Here is a 27,613-nt window from a genome sequence, read left to right on the forward strand (position 1 = left end):
CTATGAAAACGTAAAATTGTACATAGAAAGGAGGCATTGGACATTCTTGAAAGGCAAGAAGTGCAAATCATGCAACTGCACAATTTGCATAGTAATGCATTGTTACTTTGGTATATTTTTCCTTTTCAATTGAAAAATCAATTTAATTTTTTCCTTCTGTTTCCTCATCACAGTGTCTGTTTCTCTGCTAGTGATGGGCACGCTGTAAGGGTCAATAAAAATAAAGACTTTTACTAGGCATTTTAGGTGCCTTGGAAACTCAAATATAAATACAGCCTGGGAGAAACTCGAACACTGAGATGAAGGGTGGGGAGAGGGGAATGTGCTGCCTTAGCCAGACCATGGAGAATGCCAGGTTAACTCCATTAACAATATCTCAGACCCTGCAGGGGGAAGCCCTGAGGCTCCTGCTTGGTTTGTGGGGAGACTCTCTCCCCCTCCTGGGGGGTCTATTTCACATCCACCAACCCCTCCCCGAGAACTGCAGTCCTAAAGGCCACATCAGGCCCCTTCTCTGCCACTGCTGCCGGTCCTGTCCCTGTTCCTTCAGCCCTTCTCCTTCTGTGAAAGTGTAACACACTCACTTCTCTGGTCAGACAGGAAGTTGGGATGAGATGCTTTGAGTCTACCTACGTACTTTTAATCTCTGGTAGGTCTCTCCAGCCACAGACTGGAACCACCCAGCAGTGACCATGTGCACTAGGAGTGTTCGTGGGTACAGCATCCACCCCACATCCTGTTTTAGACCCTTGTTTCACCAGGTGATTCAGACTCCTGGGCTTCCAACTGGGAGAGAGCTGGGAAATCATGAGCAAAGGAAAACTCAGCAGGCCTCTTCCATATCATCCCCTTGCTTTTCAACGTAGAGAGGAAGGGGTTTTTTCTTTCCTCAGTTTTTCTTTCTTGGATTCCAACATCACAGTTATCACTGAATGGAGAATAAAGCTTCAATGGAGCATAAAAGAACCGACTGCTTGAGGTGGGGACAAAACTTCCCCCATTGGTTCCGTAATTGTGCATTATCGGGTTTCTTGCCCCTTTCTCAGAAGCATCATGTACTGGTCACTGTCAGAGACAAGTCACTAGAGTAGATGGTTTCATCCATTACGACCATTTTTATTTTCCTATAATGTTATTGTACCTTCATAAGAGAAATAGCCCAGAAACTTTGGAATCCACTATGTGAATATCATTTTGTATGATCTTTTTTGTTTGATCTGAGGTTATGTTTTCTGATTTCTAATCATTTATAGATATTAGAAATACCTAAGAAAGAATAAATTATTTCCCACTCCCCAGTAAGTTTTGAAAAGAAATTTCAGAGCCAGGAATCAGGGAGCAGTTAAAGGGAAGGAAGATGCCAGTGTTTGAAATATTTGTTTTGCTCTGTGTATGAAGTAGGAACACAGTGACTCCTTTTCAGCTATGCTGAATGTTATGGATCTGAGGCCACAGCTCATTGCTTTACAGATATTTATTTGTGCATCCACCAAGGAAAGTTACCTGTGAATGAAAATGATCCACTGATGTTATAGGTGATGAGAAGAAAAGCAGTATTTTTGCTTCTACCAGAGAGAAAACAGAGTAATGAGAGTTATGAAAAGTGGTTTAACAATACAATTGAAACCTCAGGAAGACATGATATAAAAATGTTTTGAAATTCAATTGGAGATACTCCAAGTAAATAGCAGATCTAATGAAAGTCATGTTAGGGTACTGTAGCACTCTCCCTAGAATGAAACCATATGTAACTGGTGGATTTGTGACTGTACAAAAACCTCAAGTTGGGGCCGCTGGTATAAACAAGAATCAATGACTTGAAAATGTATTTTCCAGTAGAGATGGACCCAGACTTTCTTTTTTTGTTTTTTTTGGTAAATGGCAGATGAAATGTGCAACAATTTGAAATGGAGCAGTTTTACTATATTGGATTATAAAGATCAGTATAACAGTTTGCACAGACAAAGGAAACCCTCAGTAACACCTTCCTAAGAGGCATCAGAATGACTTTATAAGACTAGACAGACACAACCATGGGTTTCTGACATGTTGTGAGATCTTGGCAAGGAACGCAGGTTTCCCACCAGAAATTACCACAGAAATAATAGAAACCATTGCGCAGAATGAAATGGCTTGCTGAGAGCAACTGAGGACCTGGACAATCCAACATAGGAGTTGCCAGAGATGTGAGTGTTGCCTATACTTTTAAAACCAGAGAGAATATTTTTTTTCTTGCCTACAAGTACTTATTAATGATCACATGGATAAAATGGGAACTGATCTGGGGACTCTATTCTCTAATTTTGGAGTGGCTGTGGTACAGAATCTTTTATAACATATCCTTGGAGTCTGCACTAGAATAATACAGGAACAGTACTGGCGACAAATCAAGGTCCCAGGGAAAATAATGTAACCTGGCTTGTGCTGTAAAAGAGAGATCTAGCATACTGTCATTATGCTATCCCATGTTACAATGTGTATGATTGAATTAGTTCCATGTTAATAAATTATCCAAGATCTTGATGAGCTGATGGGGACCAGCAGGGATAGGGATTTGTAAATAAGATCTAGAACCTGAGTTTTATGATCAGTGGTTGCAGGTGCTGTGCCCAAATATTGTACAGCCAGGTCATGGATAAAATAGGTTGAAAAACAGTGTCTCTGGTTATTTAACCCATTCTGTGGAGTTTTTTTTGGAGTATACAGCAGCACCCATTGTATTCATTTTGAAACCATATGCATTTGCAGAGACTGGCTTCATCTCTGTCATAAGTATAAAGGGAAGGGTAACCACCTTTCTGGATACAGTGCTATAAAATCCCTCCTGGCCAGAGGCAAAACCCTTTCACCTGTAAAGGGTTAAGAAGCTAAGGTAACCTCGCTGGCACCTGACCCAAAATGACCAATGAGGGGACAAGATACTTTAAAATCTGGAGGGGGGGGGGGACGACAAAGGGTTCTTTCTATCTGTGTGATGCTTTTGCCGGAATAGATCAGGAACACATCCTTATAATTCCTGTAAAGTTAGTAAGTAATCTAGCTAGAACATGCGTTAGATTTTCTTTTGTTTTAATGACTGGTAAAATAAGCTGTGTCTTTTTGTAACTTAAGGTTTTGTCTAGAGGGATTCTCTATATTTTGAATCGGATTACCCTGTAAGGTATTTACCATCCTGATTTTTACAGAGGTGATTCTTTTACCTTTTCTTTAATTAAAATTCTTCTTTTAAGAACCTGATTAATGTTTCATTGTTCTTAAGATCCAAGGGTTTGGGTCTGTGTTCACCTGTACCAATTGGTGAGGATTCAAGCCTTCCCCAGGAAAGGGGGTGTAGAGCTTGGGGAGGGGGTATTTTGGGGGAAGACGTCTCCAAGTGGGCTCTTTCCCTGATCTTTGTTTAAAACGCTTGGTGGTGGGGGGGGCATACTGTTCAAGGCCAAGGCAAAGTTTGTACCTTGAGGAAGTTTTTAACCTAAGCTTAGAATAAGCTTAAGAATAAGCTTAGGGGGTCTTTCATGCGGGTCCCCACATCTGTACCGTAGAGTTAAGAGTGGGGAAGGAACCTTGACAATCTCCATCGGGTTGGGAACCATGTTAGCAGTATCAATCTTAAACACCATTTACAACTACTGTTAAAAGATGGTTGGGCCCTCTACTGTGTTTAGACAAGCCATGCTGAAGCACTTTTGAGTCCTGTTGAAAACTAGCTCTGCTAACATGGTTTTTGGGCCTGAGCAGATGAACTCCAGGTTGGATGTGGGCTGATATCAGTTGTGGAATCCATTACTTCATTTGAAAACAGTTAGGCTGCTGGTGTAAAGAGACAGCTGCCTGTTATGACAAATATGGTCTCACTGTTTGCTTGTACTCTCCTGTCTCTCTGTCCAGCTGTTGTCTTATAATTAGAGTGGAAACACTTTGAGGCAGGGACTGTTTTTGTTTTGTATTGGTAAATGCCTAACACAATGGGCTCCTGGTCCGTGACTGGGTCTCTTAGGTGCTACGGGAATATATTACTACTATTAATGTAGGTAATTGGGTAGAAAACATTTACTAGACAAATTCTTCTTAAGTTTACCTGTAAGTGGAGCTCAAAGCTTGAGTGTCAAAAATACTTTACCTTAACACCAAACAGACTGTTCTTGTGTAATATGCTTCTGTCATTTAAAAAAAAAAAAAAAAAAAAGGAAGGGTAACCACCTTTCTGTATACAGTGCTATAAAATCCTTCCTGGCCAGAGACAACATTCTGTTACCTGCAGAGGGTTAAGAAGCTCAACTAACCTGGCTGGCACCTGAACCAAAGGACCAATCAGGGAACAAGATGCTTTGAAATCTTGGGGGTGGGCGGGTGGGGGAAGGCTTTTGTTTGTGCTCCTTTGTTTACATCGTGGTTCTCTCTTGGGACTGAGAGGCCAGACAGAAATCCATCTTCTCCAACCCATCCTAATCAAAGTCTCCAATATTGCAACCAGTATAGGTAAGCCAGGCAAGGCGGATTCGTTTCTTTTGCTTTATGTGAATTTTCCCTGTGTTAAGAGGGAGGTTTATTCCTGTTTTCTGTAACTTTAAGGTTTTGCCCAGAGGGGAATCCTCTGTGTTTTGAATCTGAATACCCTGTAAAGTATTTTCCATCCTGATTTTTACAGAGGTGACTCTTTTACCTTTTCTTTAATTAAAATTCTTCTTTTAAGAACCTGATTGATTTTTCTTGTTCTTAAGATCCAAGGGTTTGGGTCTGTGTTCAACTGTACAAATTGGTGAGGATTCTTATCAAGCCTTCCCCAGGAAAGGGGATATAGGGCTTGGGGGGATATTTTGGGGAAAGACGTCTCCAAGTGGGCTCTTTCCCTGTTCTTTGTTTAAAACGCTTGATTCTGCATAAACACCGAATGGGGCACCAGGAGAAAGGGAATAGATGAGGTTAGACCATCCGCCTACCCCCATCTTTACCTGTTTGTAGAGTAGAGCCAACCTATTTGGATTATTATGGTAGGACCTGGGTAAAACAGAGGGGAGAATTGCCTTTTTCATTTGAAGCTTAGCATTTCCTTTTGGGTAGGCAATGGATGCAGGTATTGGCTCTTGTAGCCTGCAGTACAATAACTGAGAGAGCTTTTGTAACTGGAGGAGCAGGATATAGCAGGTAGCACATTAGAGTGAGAAAACACTATCTCTAGGGGATTCAGATCTCTCTGAATTTTGGCTTTTGATGCAATTCACCATGCATTTGGTGTTGAGAAGAGGATTAGTCGTCCATTTGTTATGCAACAAGATTGTGTGTACAAACTTTGTCACATTATGGGGGCAGGGCATGTGCAAAATGTTGTTTAGCATTAAGAACGTATCTGTCAATGAAAAGTCAATCTCTTAATCTCTTTATATAAAAATAACTTTGAGAAGAGCAAGACCTGAACCAATATACTCTAAGTCAGCAGAGGATTATTAGAAACTCTCTGGTGGGAAAGTGCAATAAATTCAGTCTCTAATCCTTGAATAATGTGTATAATCTCTCAATTCAGTCCACAGGCAAACCAGAAACTAAAATGCATGCTTATAACCATGGGTGGCAGGTATCGTAGGCAGGGTTAGGCTGTGCCTCACCAAACAGCCTAGTGTGGCTCTGCCCACACTCCATCCTCGGGCTAGGCCCCATCCTGCAGTTCCCATCCCTCTGCCCTGGCTGGCCCAGGCTGCCTGGGGCTGGTCAGCCTGCCTCCTTCAGGGACTTGGGGTGGCTGGTGCTGCAGCTGCACCACCCTTGTGCCAGGGGTGGGAGCACTGGGGCCACGCCACCCGGCGTGGAAGCAGGGGGACGCAGTGGTAATGTGGGGCCTCGGGCTCAAGGGGAGGGGCTGAGGGCCAGCCTCCCTCAATGGCTGGGTCACTGGCCTCCCATGCTTACAAGTATGTGCATTTGTGCAGGAATGGACACACATACATGAGTATCTAATAGCCATTTTACACTTTGAAAAACTCCCCCCAGCTCCCATAAAAAGTGAATGGAATTGGGCACCTAACTCCCCATTTGTGCCTTTGAGAATCGCTGCCTGAAATCTGTAATACTAACAGATATTGTATTTGGGCTGACTGGCACAGATTAATTACAAAACTAGCAGGTTCCTTATCTTCTTGTTTTTCCCCCAAAGTGTTAACTAAACATTAAGGCCCTCATCTTGCAAGCAGATAAGCAAGTGAGTATTACATGCCTGTGAATTTAGGATTTACATTAACCCTAATGGGACTGTTCGCACACCCAAAATTAAGCAAATGTCAGAGGCGTAAGAGTGTGCAATTAAGCTCTTAAAAAAAACCCTGTCAAAATGATTAAAAAAATTAATAGTGATTAATCGCAAGATTAAAAAAAATAATCACGATTAAGCACACTGTTAAACAATAATAGAATACCAATTTAAATTTATTATAAATATTTTTGGATGTCTTTCTAAATTTTTCAAATATATTTATTTCAATTACAAGGCAGAATGCAAAGTGTAGAGTGGTCACTTTATATTATTATTTTTATTACAAATATTTGCACTGTAACAAAGAGAAACAAAAGATAATGCAAGTCAAAGCATGAAGGGGCATACGAATGTTTTTTTAGCATATCTGGCACATAAATACCTTGCAAAGCTGGCTACAACAGTGCCATGCAAACTCCTGTTCTCACAGCCAATGGGAGCTGCGGAGCTAGCACTCGGGATGGGCTGGGGGCAGCGTGCATTGCCACCGGCTGCTCCTCAGCCTAGGAGTAGCCGGGACAGGTTGTTGCTTGCGGGGAGCTGCCTGAGATGAGCACCCTCCTGCAATCCCAACCCACTGCCCCATGCTCCCTCCTGCACCCAGACTCCCTCCTAGCACCCATGCCTCGCACTCCCTCCTGCTCCCCACCTCCTTGTCGGCCCCATGCCGATCGGACTATAAACTGGAATTTCAGTGAAGATCAGAAATGCCGATTTATAGAGTTTTTCTGGTTGGTGATGTGCTAGATAAAGCTGTTTTTACTGTATTTGAAAATGTAGGAAAAACATGCAAAATATGTAGAATTTAAATTTGGTATTATATTATTGTTTGACACTGTGATTAAAAGTGTGGTTAATCATGATTATTTTTTGAGTTAATTTGTTTTGAGTTAACTGCAATCAATTGACAGCCCTACTAAAAAATCAAGAAAAACAAAAGTGAAAGGTGATTGTGCACTATTAATTTTGTACCCCAGAATTTCAATTTGATATGTTTTTAATTATGCATGCATCTAAGTCTGAGCAAAAGTTGTCCGATGAGGTATTTAATCAATAGCATTTGATCATATTAGATTTCTGTAATTGAATACTCAATTAATGGCACAAAAACATACCGTGTTCCTTTTATTACTTTACCCACATGTGTAAAATTACTGTGCCTATAAGTTTGAGTGTTTGTGTTTGTGAATAGAAACACTCCTTCTTCCCTTTCTTGATGGGGAACCTGCTGTAGTATCTTCAGAATGCCTCATAATTCAAGTATTTTGCCAGGGAATTTAGGTCAAGCATGCACAGACCCTTGACTGAAATGAATATAAAAAGGGGGCAGAGTATAAACTGTGTGTGTGTGTGAAATAAAGTTACAGATCTATGAAATAACTTTGTTTCAAGGTGTTCGGTGAATTGATTTAATCCTACTGACTTTTTCAAATATTTTGACGGACAAGTATTTTGTAAAATGTCATGCAGGCTTCTTGCAGTCTTACTCATAGCGTATTATTGCTTATAATACTCCTAGGACAGATACAGTGTTCACTTCTATAAGATTACTCTTGAGAATAAGTTACTCACTGGTATGATTAACGGTTGCACAATCAAGTGCTATACTTTCTGATGTACTGTATCTTTCTCCAAATTAATTTGTGAAACAGTGGTTAATGACAGAAGTAGGAATTGGAGGGGAAAAAGTGATTAAAAATCCCACTCTGCTTTGTTCATAAACTCTTTGAGAAAGAGAGTATCTCTTTTGTACAGCACCTAACACAATAGGGCTCCAATCTTCAGGCATTACTGTAATGCAAATAATAAATTACAAAATAAAAATCAAACTTAGCTATGCTGATATATCCATGTTCTTTGACTATGGTAAAATTGGACCATTTATTCCTCTATAATGATCATCCTTGAAAAATAAAATGTCAGGGTATGGAGTCAAGAAAATCCTTAAGGCTGGCTTTACAATTTTTGCACTGATTTTTTTTTCTTTCCTCCTCCCCCCCGCCTTCATTTATCACTCTTCAGTAACAGCAATTGTGGTTTAGGGCATTCTGCTAGTGGGAATAGATTATCAGTTCTGGATGCCCTGGAGTGGAACCCATTAAGTACTACAGTAATAGTTATAAATTGGCATCCAAATAAATTCTAATGCAGAACCCAGTGAACCAACTAAATTAGGAAATGAAAAAAGAATAAACTGATGGCGGACTTGATATAAACTGCAAGCCCTAAAAATAATGGCATAAAAAGAATTCACCTAGAATTTATCTTTTTTTGGGGGTCTGACTATATGGAGCTGGTTCACAGCCAGGGCCAGATTAATTCTCCTGTGGGCCCGAGGCTATTAGATTTTGTGGGGCCCCCGTATACAAGTATTTTACCTAATTTAAAACAAAATTATCACAATTATGGCATTGAGGGTATTAACACTGTCAAGGTTCCTTCCCCACTCTGAACTCTAGTGTACAGAGGTGGGGACCTGCATGGAAGACCCCCCTAAACTTATTCTTACGAACTTAAGTTAAAAACTTCCTCAAGGTATAAACTTTGCCTTGTCCTTGAACCCTATGCTGCCACCACCAAGCGTGTTAAACAAAGAACAGGGAAAGAGCCCACTGGGAGACGTCTTCCCCCCCCCCAAAATATCCCCCCAAGCCCTACACCCCCTTTCCTGGGGAAGGCTTGATAAAAATCCTCACCAATTTGCATAGGTGAACACAGACCCAAACCCTTGGATCTTAAGAACAATGAAAAAGCAATCAGGATCTTAAAAGAAGAATTTTAATTAAAGAAAAGGTAAAAGAATCACCTCTGTAAAATCAGGATGGTAAATTCCTTACAGGGTAATCAGATTCAAAACATAGAGAATCCCTCTAGGCAAAACCTTAAGTTACAAAAAGACACAAAAACAGGAATATACATTCCATTCAGCACAGCTTATTTACCAGCCATTTAAACAAATGAAAATCTAATGCATTTCTAGCTCGATTGCTTACTAACTTTTTACAGGAGTTCTGAAGAGCATTCCTGATCTGTTCCCGGCAAAAGCATCACACAGACAGACAGATAGCCTTTGTCCCCTCCCCCCGCCCCGCAGCTTTGAAAATATCTTATCTTCTCATTGGTCATTTTGGTCAGGTGCCAGCGAGGTTATCTTAGCTTCTTAACCCTTTACAGGTGAAAGGGTTTTGCCTCTGGCCAGGAGGGATTTTATTTATATTTATATTGATGACACGCCCCCAAATACAGATAGGGTGAAACACTAGCTGTGATTTCTTCCTGGAGTGTTAGGAGATAACAGAGTTAATAAAACACATGCACCTCTAAATATACTACCAAGTGTGTAAAGACTAACAATATTTTCCACATCTCAAGGATGATTTTAACCAGTTGATTCTGGGAAACTTTCACGGGAGAGTGCACCAGCCACTTTGTTAGAAGCTCCTGAGATGTGTTGGATGTCAAAATCAAAATCTTGGAGAGCTAAACTCCACCGAATAAGCTTTTGTTATTTCCCGTGGTGGTATGAAGCCACTGTAACGCAGCATAGTCAGTTTGCAGGTGGAAACGCCATCCCCAAACGTATGGGCGTACGTTTTCCAGAGCGTAGACAATGGCATAACATTGTTTTTCACCGACTGACCAGTTGCTTTCCCTCTCAGACAGCTTCTTGCTGAGAAACACTACAGGATGGAATTCTTGATCCAGTCCTTCCTGCATTAAAACTGCTCCCATACCACGCTCAGATGCGTTTGTGGTTACTAGGAATGGTTTGTCAAAGTCTGGAGCCCTTAGCACAGGGTCAGACATGAGTGTCGCTTTAAGCTGGTTAAAGGCCTTCTGACACTCTTCGGTCCACTGAACGGCATTGGGCTGTTTCTTTTTGGTTAGCTCTGTCAGTGGGGCGGCAATTTGGCTGTATTGTGGTACAAATCACATGTAATATCCGGCCAAGCCTAAGAAGGATTAGACCTGTTTCTTTGACTTTGGGACAGGCCACTTTTGGATAGCATCCACTTTGGCCTGTAGAGGGCTGATAGTTCCTTGACCCACCTGGTGTCCAAGGTAAGTCACTCTGTTTCAGCCTATTTGACACTTCTTAGCCTTAACAGTTAGTCCTGCCTCCCTTATGCGCTCGAAGACTTCTTGTAGCTGTTCCAGGTGTTCTGCCCAGGAATCCGAAAATATGGCCACATTGTCAAGGTAGGCGACTGCATATTCTCCCAATCCTGCTAGGAGACCATGTACAAGTCTTTGGAAGGTGGCGGGTGCATTCTGCAGCCCGAAAGGGAGTACATTAAATTCATACAGCCTGACATGTGTGGTGAAGGCTGACCTTTCCTTGGCGGATTCATCTAGCGGTACCTGCCAGTACCCCTTGGTTAAGTCCAAGATAGAGATGAACTGCGCTTGTCCCAGTTTCTCCGATAGTTCATCTGTGCGTGGCATTGGATAGTTGTCTGGGCGAGTTACAGCATTTAGCTTACGGTAGTCCACGCAAAAACGTATTTCCCCATCTGGTTTGGGAACTAGAACCACTGGAGATGCCCGTGCACTGCCAGAGGGGGCGGATTATCCCCCATCTGTAGCATATCCTGGATCTTCCGTTCTGTAGCAGTTCTATTTTTAGCTTGAGGAGACACCCGGTAAGGTTGGACTTTAATTGGGTGAGCATTACCTGTGTCAATAGAGTGGTATGCCCGTTCAGTCAGTCCTGGGGTGGCTGAGAACGTCGGTGCGTAGCTAGTGCACAGCTCCTTGATCTGCTGTTGCTGCATACACCCAAGGGTCATGGAGAGGTTCACCTCTTCCACACCACCAGCACTTTTCCCTTCATAGTAGACATCTTCAGGCCACCCAGCGTCATCTCCTCCCTGGGCTGTAAACTGACAAACCTTTAATTCCCCTAAAACATCGTCCTCTAAAGCCCCTGTGTTAATCCAGCCCTGTTCACAGCCATAGTTTTAAACCCTGATTCTGCAGCATGTAGTAAGCTGGTCTCGAGCACACGATGTAGCATTCCATTTCAGCAGGGCTCTGTGCAGACACAGCAGCCCACAAACACACTAAATGTTGTAGGATTGAGGCCATAGTATATAAAATTGGTGTGTTTTGCATATTGTTCAGGAGAACCAAGCTGAAGCAGTGTTAGGGGAGAAGGGGGGAGGAATTTTTGTGGCTACCACTTTCCAGCTATTGTCTAAATGACCATAGTGTCATATGCTGATGAATAGTGCTTTTTATTTTATTGACTATGCTATAAGAAAGGAAGACTTAATTAGCTTTCAGTGAATTGGGGGGGGGGTTAAGCGAAAACTTTTTTGCTAAAAAATGCAGATTCGGGTTGATCAAAGCATTTCACTTATTTGTGTCAATTTTACCAAATTGGTCTTTGGTTTAAAAAAAAAAAATCTGAAAAATCGAAACGTTTCAGGCCTTTTAAAAAAAGGTGTTTCCATTTTTTTATTTGAAAACTTTTTGAAACTTCAGTCTTACTAAAAATATTCTTAAGTTCAAACAAAACTGTGTTTTGTTCAACCCAGAATAAACACTTTTTAACTTCTCGGAACTGCCCATGAACCAGAAAAATCTGTTGTTCACACAGCTTTAATAATGAATGATTTTTTTACCCTTTTTATAGCTTCTTCAGAGTTGTTATGGGTATTTTGAAAATATCCTTCATCATTATCCTCATTCTCCTTCCCCGCCCCTTCATTGGCATGCAGCACTGGAATGTGTGTGAAATTTTTCCAATATCCAGTAATTCACTCTGACGTTTCTCCTCTCTTTCTTTCAACTTCAGCTGCTAAGGCAGCAGGATTTAAATGCACTGTGGCTTCGCTCTTATTTGATTAATTAATATACTTGCATAATATTTGCTATGAGGGGAGCGTGAAGAGGGGCTGGAATGTGGGGGAGAGACTAATCTGCCTGTTCCCTTATGAAAAAGACACACACACATTTTATATAAAATAATATATATAGGAATTAAACTTATAGGAATTTATATATATATAGGAATTAAACTAATGTGGCTCTATGGAAAGTTAAAAGTATAACCTTTTCTTGAGAAGTTGTAGCATCTTCATGCTTTGGAGCAAGGACTTGAAGGGAGTTGCCCTAGTAATCAGGGATGTACCTCTCGCTGACCACTTGAAAATATGACCAAATTTGTCTAAATTTGCATGTGCTCAGTAGAGACTTGTTAACTTAGTAGCTAAATTCTCTGAAGCTTCTCATTACCCTAAGTATGCTCCACCCATCCTTGCTTCTAACTGCTGACTGGACTGCACATACCCCATCCCCAGAGAGGGACTAAGCATGTTCCAGTCCAAGGTTCCATGACCAGACTAGAGCTTTCCTGCCGCTGTTTTCCCCTATCTGCCAGGGGCTACTGCAACACCAGAATTGAAAGCACAAGACTCTTCTGCTGGCATTCAGGCAGTAAGCAGGAGGAGGAGGAAGTCAAGTGGCACATGCTGAGGATTGAGGAATGTGGAAGGAGATATGCAGGAGCAAGAACCAGGAGGGTGAGATAGGAATAAAGGGGAGAAAAGGTAGAGGGACAGGAACTGAGGATGGGGCGAATATAGGACAGGGACAAGCATTGGGTGGGAGGCAGATGGGCAAGAGCTGCAGTATTGCAACAGGGTAGGGGACAGGGTGGGATTTGGGGAAGTGGTAATAGGAGAAAAGGAAAGGGAGTGGCTTGAGGGATGGGGACAGGCAGAAAGGTCTGTAACCACCAAGGCACACTATGATACCGGAACCTCACAAGTCCTTTGCTGTCTAACAAATTAGGTGGGTCCTGAAGGGAAAAAATAGTTTTTGATCATGTAATTAAAGACTATATTCCTGCACAGAAAATCTGAATGCTGGCATGTCCTGATTCTTGAGTGCTTGACTTTGCAACCTTAATCATCTTTTTATTATGTGTGGGGTTTTTTTTTGGGTGCATACAGATATATCTTCTCTATTCTATAATATGGTTATTTCCTATTCCATACGGGTTTCTATAAGAAAATGTTTGTTTCCTCAGTCCGAGCTAAACATGGTGGGCTCTTGGTTTCAAAACTTACAGAATGATTGCTGTGTGGGCATTTCTAGCCTTACTAACATAAGTAAAAATAGACTGGGAACAAAGTTGGAGCAATTATAGTTGTTAAAGAAGAATGCTGTAAACACAAGCCGTTGTATCACTTGGTGTGATCCAGTGAACCGCTACAGGCTTCAGGAATCACAGTATACTGAAATAACTCCTCACTCTGTTGCTATAAAAAGTCTGTTCAAAGTACTGAAGGCTGCTATAGTTGCAGTGGAAATTAGCCCTGAAGTTGGGTCAGAGGCTCAAGGCTATCTTTGGAATTTGGTCTGCTTAAGTTAGATATTCTAAAGGCCTGATTTTCCCTCCCTGCTCAGAAACACTGAGTGCAACTTGTACCTATTGACTTCTCAGTCCCTCTTGCAAATACAATTCCAAGTGTTTAGGAGAAATTTGGTTACAAATACATCCAATAATATCATTTACAGCCACATTTACCAGTGTTAGAAACTATTTTATAACCACAGTTGGAAATAGTGAAGCAAAATTTCTGGAAGGGATTGGTATTCTATAGCATGCTTTGGGCTAAAATAGTTGCTCTTTCTCCCCTTAGTCTCCCTGCCCCCTTTACAGCGGTGCCAGCTCTCATTTAATGCATATCTCATGAATTGTGAATGCTTGGGGTTGGCAGTACTCAACTAACCAGACTGGACAGGGAAATTGAGCCAGACTGTATGATCCTTGTGACAGGGACTACCTGTTTGTGTCATGAGTGGTGGTGACTGGTGAGCATGTTGCCGGGTTTTAATCTCTTAATAAAAGTAGACCCCTTACTGCAAAACTCTTGCCAACCATTATTCTGGCAGCGCTGTTTTTGACAACCGTTTTGGAACACTGTTGTTGCTTGAACCTCATTAAGGGTGGTACAGAAGGAAGAGAAATAGGAGCTTGGGAGAGTGGAAGAAGATAACGGTGACAGGGAGCAACGGATGATGGAGTGGAGAGCAGCATGATATTTAGCAGGCTCAAGAAAAAACCTGAGCTGAATGATAGCAGCAACAGCTCGCACACTTAGAGAAGGTAGCAGTATCAGATTCTTGTTTCTTGAGCCAAACATAAATTATTATTAATATTTTATAAAGTGGAGTACTAAAAACCTTTTTTTCCCATTATTGCTGCTTTGGGGATTTATAAGGCCTGTCTCAGACTTTCTAAAATATACCTTTCTTGCTTGAGTTACTTCTTTGCTGGAGGTTGTTGGCAAGATCTGAAGACCTGAATGGTGATGAAACCTGTAGCTGTAACCTGAATGGTCATTGAGTTAGTATCCCTTCCCATCTCAATTTAGTATTTGGGAGAAAGGGAGTATATTAGATTATAGCCTCAAGTGATGATATGAGAACCAGAAGCTCTTCAACAACCTGAAACTCAAAAAAAGTCATACAAAAAGTGGAAACTTGGTTAAATTACAAAGGACAAATATATTTTTAAAAAACCAAACAAACAGAAGCATGCAAAGGCAAATTTAGAATGAATTATTTAGGGACATGACGAGTAACAAGAAAACATCTTACGAATACATTAGAAGGAAGAGGAAGACGAAGGACAGGGTAGGCCCATTACTGCATTTTCTCTTATTGTCTTTCTGTCCTCAGTGAGTAATAGCTGGAGTGTTAAATGCCTTTTTAGTTTCAGTTTTCACCAAAAAGGTTAACAATGATCGGAGAACTAGCATAGTGAACATTAATGTAAATGAGGTAGCATCAAAGGGCAAAATAAGGAAAGAACAGGTTAGGAACTAATTAGACAAGTTACATGTCTTCAAGTTGGCAGGGCCTGGTGAAATACACCCTAGAATATTTAAGGAAATAGCGGAAGAGATATTTGAGCCATTACTGATGATCTTTGAGATTCCAGACGACTTGAAAAGGGCAGATACAGTACCTATCTAAAAAAGGTGGAATAGGGACAACCCAGGGAATTGTAGATCAGTCAGTTTAACTTAACCCAGAAAGATAATACAGCAAATAATTGAGATCAATTTGTAAGCACCTAGAAGATATGTTGATAAGCAACAATCAACATGGATTTGTCAAGAACAAATCATGTCAAACTAACCTAATATCCTTCTCTCACAGGGTAACAAGCCTGGTGGATGGGGGGGAAGAAACAGACATGATATATCTTGACTTTAGCAAGGCTTTTGATACTGTCTCACATGACGTCATAAACTAGGGAAATTAGCCTAGATGAACTTATGTAAGGTGGGTGCATAATTGATTGGAAAAGTGTACTCAGAATAGTTACAATGGTTCACAGTCAAGCTGGAAGGACATATTGAATGGAGTCATGTAGGAGTCTGTCCTGTGTCTGGTTCTATTCAGTATCTCCATAAATAATTTGGCTAATGGCATAGATAGTACACTCATAAAGTTTGCAAATGGGACCAAGCTGGGAGGGGTTGCAAGTGCGTTGGAGGACAGGGTTAGAATTCAAAATGATCTTGACTAACTGGAGAAATGGTCTGAAATTCAATAAGGACTAAGAAGGAATAATTAATTGCACAAATACAAAATGGGAAATGACTGTCTAGAAAAGGGTGCTGCAGAAAAGGATCTGGAGTTTATAGTGGATAACAAAGTAAATATGACTCCACAATGTACTACTATTGCCTGTGTGCCCCCCCCCCCCCCAATGAACTTAGTCCTGTCTCAATGCAGGGAAATGGGCTAGAAGACCTATCGAGGTCCCTTCCACTCATACATTTGTATGACTCAGGTCTTCCAAAGAGCTTGTTGTAGTTCTCCAGAAAGAAAAGTGAAGGGAATAGCTGAAGTTTTAAAAGTAACAAATAAGCAGTTTTTTTTTTTCTTGAGGGGCGGGAATAGGAAGAGAGATGAGGCCATTCAGATTTCACCCTTAGTATTTAAGAAACGAGTGCATTTTTATAATGTAACAAAGTCTGTTTTTAATTTCTTCTTAAATGTATGGTTTTGTGGTGTGTGTTCTGCTTTTCTTAGTGTCACTGTGAATCAAAGAGTTCAAAGTTCAAAGAGCTGAAAAACAATAAAGGGCACCATTGGGTTCTGAATAGTGTCAGTATCCCCAAACCACTACTGATGGTTGTCAGCGGAAATGGGAAGCTTCAGTTCTAGTGACAGCATCTGTTTATACTTGAAAGTAGCTGGAAAGGAGGCTGAAGCTGCCCTGAATAAGGGTAAACAGGTCTTTCTTTCCCCTCCCCCAACCTTCTGTTCTACCCACAGACTGTTATGTTGCCTTTTTTGGGTCTCGCTTTGAGGGGAATCAGTGTGGCTAACCTTTTCTGACCATTCAAGTGGGTAATAATCTTAGCCCCTCAGATTGTTCCTTCTGAACTAGCTATTTCATATACAGAAAATTTAAACAGCTTAACACTTCATTTTAAATATGACCCAGTAAGTGTGTTAAAATGTTTAACCCATTTAGCATTAATAGAATTGTTCACAGCAGTTCAGCATGAATCTGTTTCCATATTCATAGAAAATTGAGCTCATTTAAACTTGCATTCAGTAAAACATGTATAATCTAAACTGACGGAACGTACTTTTACTTCAAATTTTCATGTGTGTGTTTGTACAGTAATTTCAAGGGACATGCGGTATTAGAACACAGATTTGTTTAAACATAATACCTTCTTCCAGGTGGTAATCCTTATTCGCATCTTGAGTCAAGACAATAATAGATGCAATGTTTAAGGGGGGGATGGTTTAGTGCTACTTAAGTTTGCTGAAGAGCTGAGTTGAAGGGTTTTTTTTCTCCTAATAGCATTTTTGTTTAGATGACAGATGTTAATCTAAAAATATTCTGCTCTTTTGATAACTGGTATTGAAAAACATGTCTTTGTTACCTCATGTGTACAAATAATCATCATAAATTGGAGAGGAAACATCCAATACAGATAGAGAGCATGATGAGAAATGTACAATGTTATTTTTGAATACAGAAACCCATTTAATTAATCAAACTGTTTAAAAATATGTATATTGTCTGAAGCCTATAATATGATTTAATGTTTAAACGAGATTTTTTTAAAGTAGTGAGTAATTTACCAATGAATACTGTATTTGTTTAAATTGAGTAAATGGGAATGAAATCTTTGGCTAAGTATGCTGTTTCATTGAACAAATATTTAAGGTTAAAGTCCTTTGCTAAGACTGCCAACAAGGGTGCTGTTTCAAAGACCAGAGAATCATCAGGCAGGGGTGTCACACTTACTTTCTTAAAAAGAAAAGGAGTACTTGTGGCACCTTAGAGAAATAAATTGGTTAGTCTCTAAGGTGCCACAAGTATTCCTTTTCTTTTTGCGAATACAGACTAACACGGCTGTTACTCTGAAAACTTACTTTCTTATCACTGGAAGGAGTACCTCTGTCTGGTTTAAGGCATAGTTGCCCAAATCTTCCAAAACAACTAGTGATTTTTGGGTTTCCAAGTTGCCACTTTAAAGAGGCCTGACTTTCAGAATCGGGCCCCTCAAAAATCACAGGTCACTTTTAGCAATTTGGCCCACTATGGGGAAGCATGCATTGCTGTTGGCTATTCTTTCACAAGCCCAATTAAAATCATCTTAGAAATCTCTTTTCTCAGACTTACTGTGCATTAATGTGAAAACTGATTATTTGCTGCTTATCGTGCCATTTAATTTTACTGTGTGATCTTTCTTTCATTTTACAAGTATCCAGAAAATAACAGGATTTGGTGGTGGCTGACTTTTCTTCTAATAAGAATGTTGATCTGCTTTAAAGGAACACTATTTTTTTTTTTTTTGTTACAGTGTAATTGGAAGCAGTGGTTGCTGCTCTGAAGAGAGAGGCAAAGCCCTATCAAAAACTTGGCTGTCATAACTCCTTTGTTGTGGGCCCATGGATTTGCTTTGTTTTAAGGCAGTTTCTGTTGTATACCAATCACACTGTACAAAAGGGAAAGATTAATTTCAAACCAATATTCTAGGTGTACTAAACCCAAAGAATATATTGCCTATTTAGAAGGCCAGTTTCCTATATTTATTAAATATAAACAGAGGTGTTGTCAGTACAAGCTACATTTTTACATAAACACTAAAATGGAGGGTGTTAAAGGGGTGCTAAGCAAGACACATTATCACCGTTATACAGATGGTGAAAAGAGTGGACAGAGAAGTTGGACAATTTGTTTGAGGTCAGAAAGCAAGTCAGTTGTATAGCACATAATAGAACTGAAGTTTCTTGCCAGCCAAGTACCTGGATCCATTAGACCATATAGTATTGTAGTGAAAGATAGGGACTCAAAGAGAATATTAATTGACACAATGAAAAGAAATGGCCTTCAAAACTATCAAATCTTTTAGATTTGAAAAGTGAACATGAAATCTTAGATTTTTCTTTTTTTCTTTCATGGAAACTGGATACCTTTTGCGAAACAGCCTGTGAAAATTTCATTTAGTTTAAAATCATTCTTCACATAGAAATGTTTGAAATTTCTTGCATTCTAATGAGAAAACCACATTTCATGAAAAGCAAAATGCCCTCCAATTCCAATTATTTATTTTAGTAAAACTCTGGAAAATGTTTTGATGGCTTTGGCAGGTGTTGGATTGTGATGATTGTTACCGTTTTGACCACAAATTGTATATGCAGCTAGTCCGTGCTAAAACATTCTACTAATTTTATTGCTCCTGTGTTTCCTCTTCTCCTGCACTTGTTCCATCCATTTATTATATCTTGTAAACAGGAACAACCTTAACTTTGGCCTTTCCTGATTTATCTGTTTTTAAATGCTTAACCAGGCAACTTTTAATAGTCTTTTTAGTATATATTTCTGCATTACATGTGACTGTGTAACTAATCTGTTGGTTTTGTTGTGTTTTTTTTTATTCTCCATTTGGCTAGACTTGTACAGTACTAGGTTCTTGGGACCTGACAGTATTGTCATCTGTTAAGCACTTTGCAAGAACAACCTGCTCAAGTTCAGGGCCTTTCATATTTTATTGGTGAAAAGAATATTTGGGGCACAAAATCCAGGGTTTAGTCCTATAGGAGGCAAATTCCGTTGAACCTGTGCCTCTGCGTACAGAGGTCTGTGTTAAAATGATTCTCTTCTGGCCTGGAGCACTCTGCAACCTTTGGAGCTCCGTAAATGTCACTTTTAAATGGCCAGCAATTATGATTTCTTCAAATGACATTGGACACTCTCTCCTGAGAAGTACAACACAAACTCTAGAATACTAGTATTCTCTTCTGTGTAATTCAAGACCAAGAGCTAGGAGTTGGGAGACTTTGGTTCTATTCTTGACTTTGTAACAGCTTGCTATGTGACCTTGAGCAAGTTACTTAACCCTGTTGTACCTCATGTTCCCCATATGGAAAATGGTGTAATGTATACTTGACTTTTGAGGGCCTGTGATAACAAATAACTATATAAGTGTAAAGTATAATTTAATTATGTTTCTCATAGCAGGAGACTGATTCTAGAATGGGAATTCAAGACTCTTGTTTGTCTAGTACAACTGCTAGGCCACTTGAGCCAACTTGATGTATATTTTCTCTTTCAAGCCCTATGAACAATAAGTAGTATTGAAACTTTAATTTGCATAATTCTTAAACTAGTGCATAGAGATTTATTTTTACTTGAAGGCTGATCTGCTGACTTGTAGGGTATCCTGACAAACTTGATGTTTTTGGTGTCTATACTTGTCAAGCTCTTTATTTCAGGAGTGAGGTAAAATTTCTTACTTTTTTTTATTCTACAAAGATTATTACAAATTATCATTGGTCTATTATATAATCTTTGCAGGACGAACTCTCCTGGAAAAACTGTTCAGCCAGCAGGAGAATGCCCCACAGGAAGAAGCAGAAAAGCTGTGTTCTAGGATCATTGCGATGGGGCTCCTACTTCCTTTCAGCGATTGTTTCAGAGAACCATGTAATCAGAGTGCGCATCAGAGCACACCGACGTTTGATGTAAGTTGCAGAATTTATATTGTAGATACTTCTTATGAACAATTTTAATTATCAGTGGTTTATGATACCTATCAATCTAGGAAAATTCTCCTCTTAGAGAACTCTCCCCCCCCCCCCGTGATCAAGTGACTAAAATTGTCCTATTAAATGTGGGCAACTAAATTTAGTGTTTGAGTTCATACATGTTCAAGACTGGATATACAAAATATACTGGAACAATTATTTTCCTTTCCCATAACATGTTCTCCTTCAAGATTTGAGAGCATAATGGTAGTGTTTGCCATGTTGCTGTACTGTAGCTGTTATTTTCACTAATTTACACCAACCATCTTCTCTTTTTTTGTAGGAAGGTATACATAGCTTTCTGCATTTCAACCGTGAGATCATACCTCCTACAAATCCGGTGGTAGCTTCACTGGAAAACCAACAGTATACCATTCTGTCAGTGCCAGATTAAGTCATTTTTGGGGCCCGATGTACAATGGCAATTGGGGGGACATCTTCCCTGCTTCTGGGGAGAGGGATTGGGTCCGACCCTCAGACTTAGAGGCCCTAGATTGTGTGTGTTGGAGAACAAACCCACCCTGGCCTCACCCTGTAGAGGAACCTGTACCGCAGAGCTAGCCCAGCTCCTTGCTCTGCTGTTGCCACAGTGTGCAGACAGGACTCTTACTGGCTGTCATAAATATAAAGGGAAAGGTAACCACCTTTCTGTATACAGTACTGTAAAATCCCTCCTGGCCGGGGCAAAATGCTTTTACCTGTAAAGGGTTAAGAAGCTCAAGTAACCCGGCTGGCACCTGACCAAAATGGCCAATAAGGGGACAAGATACTTTCAAATCTGGAGTGGCGGGGGGGAAGGTTTTCTCTGTCTGTGTGATGCCTCTGCCAGGGACAGATCAAGAAAGCAAGCAATCCAACACCTATAGAGTTAGTAAGTATTCTAGCTAGGAAGTGCGTTAGATTTTCTTTTGTTTTTGGCTTGTGAAATTTACTGTGCTGGAGGGAATGTGTATCCCTGTTTTTGTGTCCTTTTGTAACTTCAGGTTTTGCCTAGAGGGTTTCTCTATGTTTTGAATCTGACTGCCTGTGAGATTATTTTCCATTCTAATCTTATGGAATGTTTCTTTTCTCTTTTTTTGTTCTTCTAATGAAGTTCTGTTTTTTGAGACTCTGATTGGGGTTTTAGTGTCCTAAAAACCCAAGGCTGGTCTGTGCTCATCTTGTTTATTCTAAAGCCTCCCCAGGAAAGGGGGTGTAAGGCTTGGGGGGATGTTTTGGGGAAAGATGTCTCCAAGTGGTCTCTTCCATGATTCTTTGTTAAATCGCTTCGTGGTGGCAGCATACTGAATCCCAGATATGGGAATTTTGTGTCCCAGGAAAGTTTTAACTTAAGCTGGTAGAAATAAACTTAGGGGGTCTTTCATGCGGGTCCCCACATCTGTAATCCAGAGTTCAGAGTGGGGAAGGAACCCTGACACTGGCTCTAAGTTCTTTTGTATGTTTTTGCCTCCCTTCCCCCAACACTCCAAGATGGGGGCCCTGTGCAAGTGTACTAAGTGCATAGTTTGATAATCTGGGCCTGCATGTTACCATGAAACTCCACAGAACTCTGGTGCAATGTCTACTCTAGGGTTTTTGTTTTTGTGTTTTTTTTACAGTGGGAGTCCTAGAATTGACCTCGAGAGGTCATCTGCACTCATGGCAGGACTGAGTATTATCTAGACCATCTCTGAGAGGTGTTTTTTTAACCTGCTCTTAAAAATCTCCAATGACGGAGATTCCACAATCTCCCCAGGCAGTTTATTCCATGCTTAACTACCTTGTTAGGAAGCTTTTCCTAATGTCTTAAGAAGATAAGAATGGCCATACTGTATCAGACCAAAAGTCCATCTAGCCCAGTATCCTGTCTTTCGACAGTGGCCAATGCCAAGTGCCCCAGAGGGAATGAACAGAACAGGTAATCAAGTGATCCATCCCCTGTCGCCCATTCCCAGAACCTAAACTGCCCTTGCTGCAATTTAAGCTCACTGCTTCTTGTCCTATCCTCGTAGGTTAAGTAGAACCATTTTCCCCTCCTCCTTGTAACAGCTTTTTATATACTTGAAAACTGTTATCATGTCCCCTATCCATCTTCTTTTCTTCAGACTAAACATGCCCATTTGTTTTCAGTCTTCCCTCATAGGTCATGTTTTCTAGACCTTTAATCATTTTTATTTCTATTCTCTGGACTTTCTCCAGTTTGTCCACATCTTTCCTGAAATGTGGCATCCATAACTGGATACAATAGTCCAGTTGAGGCCTAATCAGCATGGAGTAAAGCAGAAGAATTACTTCTTGTGTCTTGCTTATGACATTCCTGCTAATACATCCCAGCATGATGTTTGTTTCTCCTCCACCCCCAACAGTGTTACAGTGTTGACTCATATTTAGCTTTTGATCCACTATGAGCCCCAGATCCCTTTCTGCAGTCCTCTTTCCTTGGCCGTCTTTCCCATTTTGTCTATGTGCAACTGATTGTTCCTTCCTAAGTGGAGTATTTTTCATTTGTCCTTATTGCATTTAATTCTGTTTACGTCAGACCATTTCTCCAGTTCATCCAGATCATTTTGAATTTTAATCCTATCCTCCAAAGCACTTGCAACCCCTCCCAGCTTGGTATCATCCACATATTTATAAGTATACCCTTTATGTCATTATTTAAAGTACTGATGAATCATAGAATCATAGAATCATAGAATATCAGGGTTGGAAGGGACCCCAGAAGGTCATCTAGTCCAACCCCCTGCTCAAAGCAGGACCAATTCCCAGTTAAATCATCCCAGCCAGGGCTTTGTCAAGCCTGACCTTAAAAACCTCTAAGGAAGGAGATTCAGAACAGAACTGGATCCAGAACTGATCTCTGCAGGAGCTCACTTGACATGCCCTTCCAGTCTGACAGTGAACCACTGATAAATATTCTCTGGGAATGGTTTTCCAACCAGTTCTGCACCCTCCTTATAGGCAGTAGCGTAGCGGGGGGAGCAGCTGCTCCCCCTCTGAGCACAAGTGGTGCCTTTTTTCAATTTTTACTCACCTGGCGGTGCTCCGGGTCTTCAGCGGCGGGTGCCTTCACGCGCTCCGGCTCCTTGGTGGCGAGGGCCACCCGGTGTGTACAAGCGGGTGGCATCTTTTTTTTATGTCCGCTGCCCCTGTTCGCTCCACCTAGCTACGCCACTGCTTATAGGAGTTCCATCTAGGTAGTATTTCCCTAATTTGTTTATAAGACGGTCATGTAAGACCATATCAAAAGCCTTACTAAAGTCAAGATATACTACATCTACTGTTTTTCCCCTTATCCACAGGCTTGTTACCATTTCAGTGAAAGCTGTTAGTTTGGTTTGACATGATTTCTTCTTGACAAATCCATGCTGACTGTTACTTATCAACTTATTATCTTCCAGGTGTCTGCAAATTGATTGCTTAATTATTTGCTCTATTATCTTTCTGGATACTATTCCGCTTTTTATAGATTGGCACTATATTTGCCCTTTTCCAGTTCTCTGGAATTTCACGCTGTTTTCCATGACTTTTTGAAGATAATCACTAAAGGCTCAGATATGTCCTCAGTCAGCTCCTTGAGTATACTAGGATATATTTCATCAGGCCCTGGTGACTTGAAAACATCTTACTTGTCTAAGTAATTTTAACTTGTTTTTTCCCTATTTAAGCCTCTGATCCTACCTCATTTCCACTGGTATTCATTGTTAGATATCCAGTTTCTATTACACTTTTTTGGTGAAACTGGAACAAAAAAGTCATTTAGCACTACTGCCATTTCCACATTTTCTGTTTGTTTTTTCCCCTCAGTGAGTAATGGGCCTGCACCATCCTTGGTCTTCCTCTTGCTTCTAATATATTTGTAGAATTTTTTCTTGTTATCCTTTGTCTCTAGCTAGTTTAATCTCATTTTGTGCCTTGGCCTTTCTAATTTTGTCCCTATATACTTGAGTTATTTATTTATATTCATCCTTTATAATTTGACCTAGTTTCCATTTTTTGTAGGTTTCTTTTTTTTGAGTTTCAGATAAAGCATCTGAACAAAGCATATTGGTGGGTGAGTTAGGTTTAGGAGTGGAGCAGTGCCTGCTGCCGGAAGTAACCAGCAGTCAGTGTCCTGCCAGTGACAGAGCCATACCATCCTCCCCCGGGGGCGTGACAGCAGTCCTCTCTACCTGGATAGTGTCCTCAACCTTGGACATCTCCATAGGAATACTCTCAATGAATTACTCATGTGTATGAATGCTCCGCAGCCTGGCCACCTCCTCTTGTGGTTCTCTCATCTGCTTCCGAAGAGATTCCACCAGCAGGCACCTTTCACACTGGATGGTCCTTGCAGCCTGGCTTTCTATGAGTGGAAAATGCAGGCCACAGTCTCTGCAAATCCACACCAGGATCTGGGTAGAGGCATCCATGGTTAGGTTCTTTGTCTGGATGCAGGTGGAGGAAACGAGAGCAGCATTGGTAATGGCATGTAGGCCAGCTGCTGGCATTTTAACTACTGTGTCATTTATGTCCATGTTCTGTCTGCAGTTAGCTGGCTCTGGTGCTGTCACTGGTGGAGCTGCACTATTATTACCAATGGCGTGAAATGTTGAGGTTGGGTCGGGGAGTCTAGTGTAGGCTGCGATGCAGTTGCCCTTTCCTTCTTCAGAATAAAAAACTCGAGCACTAGTAGGTCATTTTAATTATTACCTAGGTTTTTTTTTTTTTATTGTGGAACACTCTCTTCTTCTTCATATGATCTTGGTGACATGGGCTTTTTATGTTTACTTTGATCAAGATAATTAATATATTTCTCTGCACTTTACATGTTCAAAGTGCTGTATGCGTATTAGCTAATCCTCACAATACCTGTGTGGGATGGTATCTCCATTTTATACTTGAGGAAACTGAGGCATAGAGAAGCTATATGACGTACCCAAGAAGACCTAGTGAGTTAGTGGCATAACTGAGATGAAACTCCAGGCTTCCTGATTTTCAGAGTGTAATGCTTTTCTAAAGAGTAGTAATATTGTAATTTAACCATTGGTAAAATACAAAACTGAAATGACCGTAATTGGAATACGTCTGTCTAGACCATTTTTTTGTTTATCGTCTTGGTTATCTATCCCAGGTAATTCAGTTCGTGTGGAGCATAACTCTTGGATTCATCTGAGAATAGTTGACAGTCTCTATGAAGAAGTTTTGTGACCTGATTTTGGGACTGAATTAAAGATGTTGTTAAATTGGCACTTAAAACTATTTCAGGCAATTATAAAACACTGTGGAGATTATAAAATTGAAAGTCAGGAAGCCTGGTTATTGCTGAAGGTTACTAAAGAGCTTAGGGGGAAAATGACCCATTGTTTTTTAGTGTCACTGTTTCGGGGTTAACAGTGCCCTTGACTCTCCCTGTGGCCTTCCTTGAGGGCATCTATTTAAGGTTTCAGGCTCCCGGCCATCACTTCTCTGGTAGAAACCTGTTTCACTTCACTCTGGACCAGGGGTTTAGGCTTGCAGTTCCGCTGCACCTCTCTGTGACTTCCCCAGCAGATCTGACCAGGGTCCAGTGCTTGAGGTTACATCATTCACCGGGGCTACAACAGTGTACACCTGTTACCAACCAGTCTTCATTAAAAAAAAACTAGGGCTGTCAAGCGATTAAAAACATTAATCATGATTAATTGTGTGATTAATCGTGCGATTCCTTTTTTTTTAATCTCACTGTTCAACAATAATAGAATACTATTTATTTAAATATTTTTGGATGTTTTCTACATTTTCAAATATATCGATTTCAGTTACAACATGGAATACAAAGTGTACAGTGCTCACTTTATATTTATTTTTGATTAAAGTGTTTGCAATATAAAAAGACAAAAAATAGTATTTTTCAATTCACCTAATACAAGTACTGTAATGCAATTTCTTTATCATGAAAGTTGAACTTACAAATATAGAATTATGTACAAAAATACTGCATTCAGAAATAAAACAATGTGAAATTTTAGACCTTGCAAGTCCACTCAGTCCTATTCTTGTTCAGTCAATCCCTCAGACAAACAAGTTTGTTTACATTTGCAGGAGATAATGCTGCCCACTTCTTGTTTACAATGTCACCTGAAAGTGAGAACAGGTGTTCTCATGGCATGTCGCAAGGTATTTATGTACCGGATGCGCATGCGTTGCAGGGGACATTCGTCCATGTTGATGACGGGTTCTGCTCGAAAACCATACAAAGCATTGTGGACTGAAGCGTGTTCATTTTCATTATCTGAGTCAGATGCCACCAGCAGAAGGTTGATTTTCTTTTTTCGTGGTTTGGGTTCTGTAGTTTCCGCATTGGAGTGTTGCTCTTTTAAGACTTCTGAAAGCATGCTCCACACCTCATCCCTCTCAGATTTTTGAAGGCACTTCAGATTCTTAAATCTTAGGTCGAGTGCTGTAGCTATTTTTAGAAATCTCACATTGGTACCTTCTTTACGTTTTGTCAATTCTGCAGTGAAAGTGTTCTTAAAACGAACAACTACATGTGCTGGGTCATCATCCGAGACTGGCGTAACATGAAATATATGGCAGAATGTGGGTAAAACAGAGCAGGGGATGTACAATTCTCCCCCAAGGAGTTCAGTCACAAATTTAATTAATGCATTACTCTTTTAATCAGTGTCATCAGCATGGAAGCTTGTCCTCTGGAATGGTGGCCGAAGCATGAAGGGGCATACGAATGTTTAGCATATCTGGCATGTAAATACCTTGCAATGCTGGCTACAAAAGTGCCATGCAAATGCCTGTTCTCACTTTCTGGTGACATTATAAATAAGAGGGCAGCATTATCTCCTGTAAATGTAAACAAACTTGTTTGTCTTAGCGATTGGCAGAACAAGAATTAGGACTGACTGGACTTGTAGGCTCTGAAGTTTCACATTGTTTTGTTTTTGAGTGCAGTTATGTAACAAAAAAAAATCTACATTTGTAAGTTGCACTTTCATGACAAAGAGATTGCACTACAGTACTTGCATTAAATGAATTGAAAAAAACGATTTCTTCTGTTTATCATTTTTACGGTGCAAATATTTGTAATCAAAATATACACTTTGATTTCAGTTACAACACATAATACGAGATGTATGAAAATGTAGAAAAACCTCCAACATATTTAATAAATTTCAATTGGTAGTCTCTTGTTTAACAGTGTGATTAAAACTGCGATTAATTTTTTTGAGGTAATTGTGTGAGTTAACTATTGATTAATCGACAGCCCTAAAAAATACATTTATTCATAAGGTAAAAGACAAAACATTTAAAAAAAAAATAAAAGTTCCTACA

At 40.3% G+C, this 27,613-nt stretch overlaps 1 protein-coding gene across 1 annotated transcript in view; it reads left to right on the forward strand.

Moving 5' to 3' along the window:
• The window catches only part of FMN2 (formin 2), a 244,572-nt gene that overhangs the window by 11,863 nt on the left and 205,096 nt on the right, over nt 1-27,613 (forward strand). Inside the window, 1 exon segment of the mRNA XM_078852229.1 lies at nt 20,097-20,263. Coding sequence (XP_078708355.1) covers nt 20,097-20,263 — 167 coding nt within the window.

This window comes from Lepidochelys kempii, chromosome 3, assembly GCF_965140285.1.
Source record: "Lepidochelys kempii isolate rLepKem1 chromosome 3, rLepKem1.hap1, whole genome shotgun sequence".
Classification (NCBI taxonomy): Eukaryota; Metazoa; Chordata; order Testudines; family Cheloniidae; genus Lepidochelys; species Lepidochelys kempii.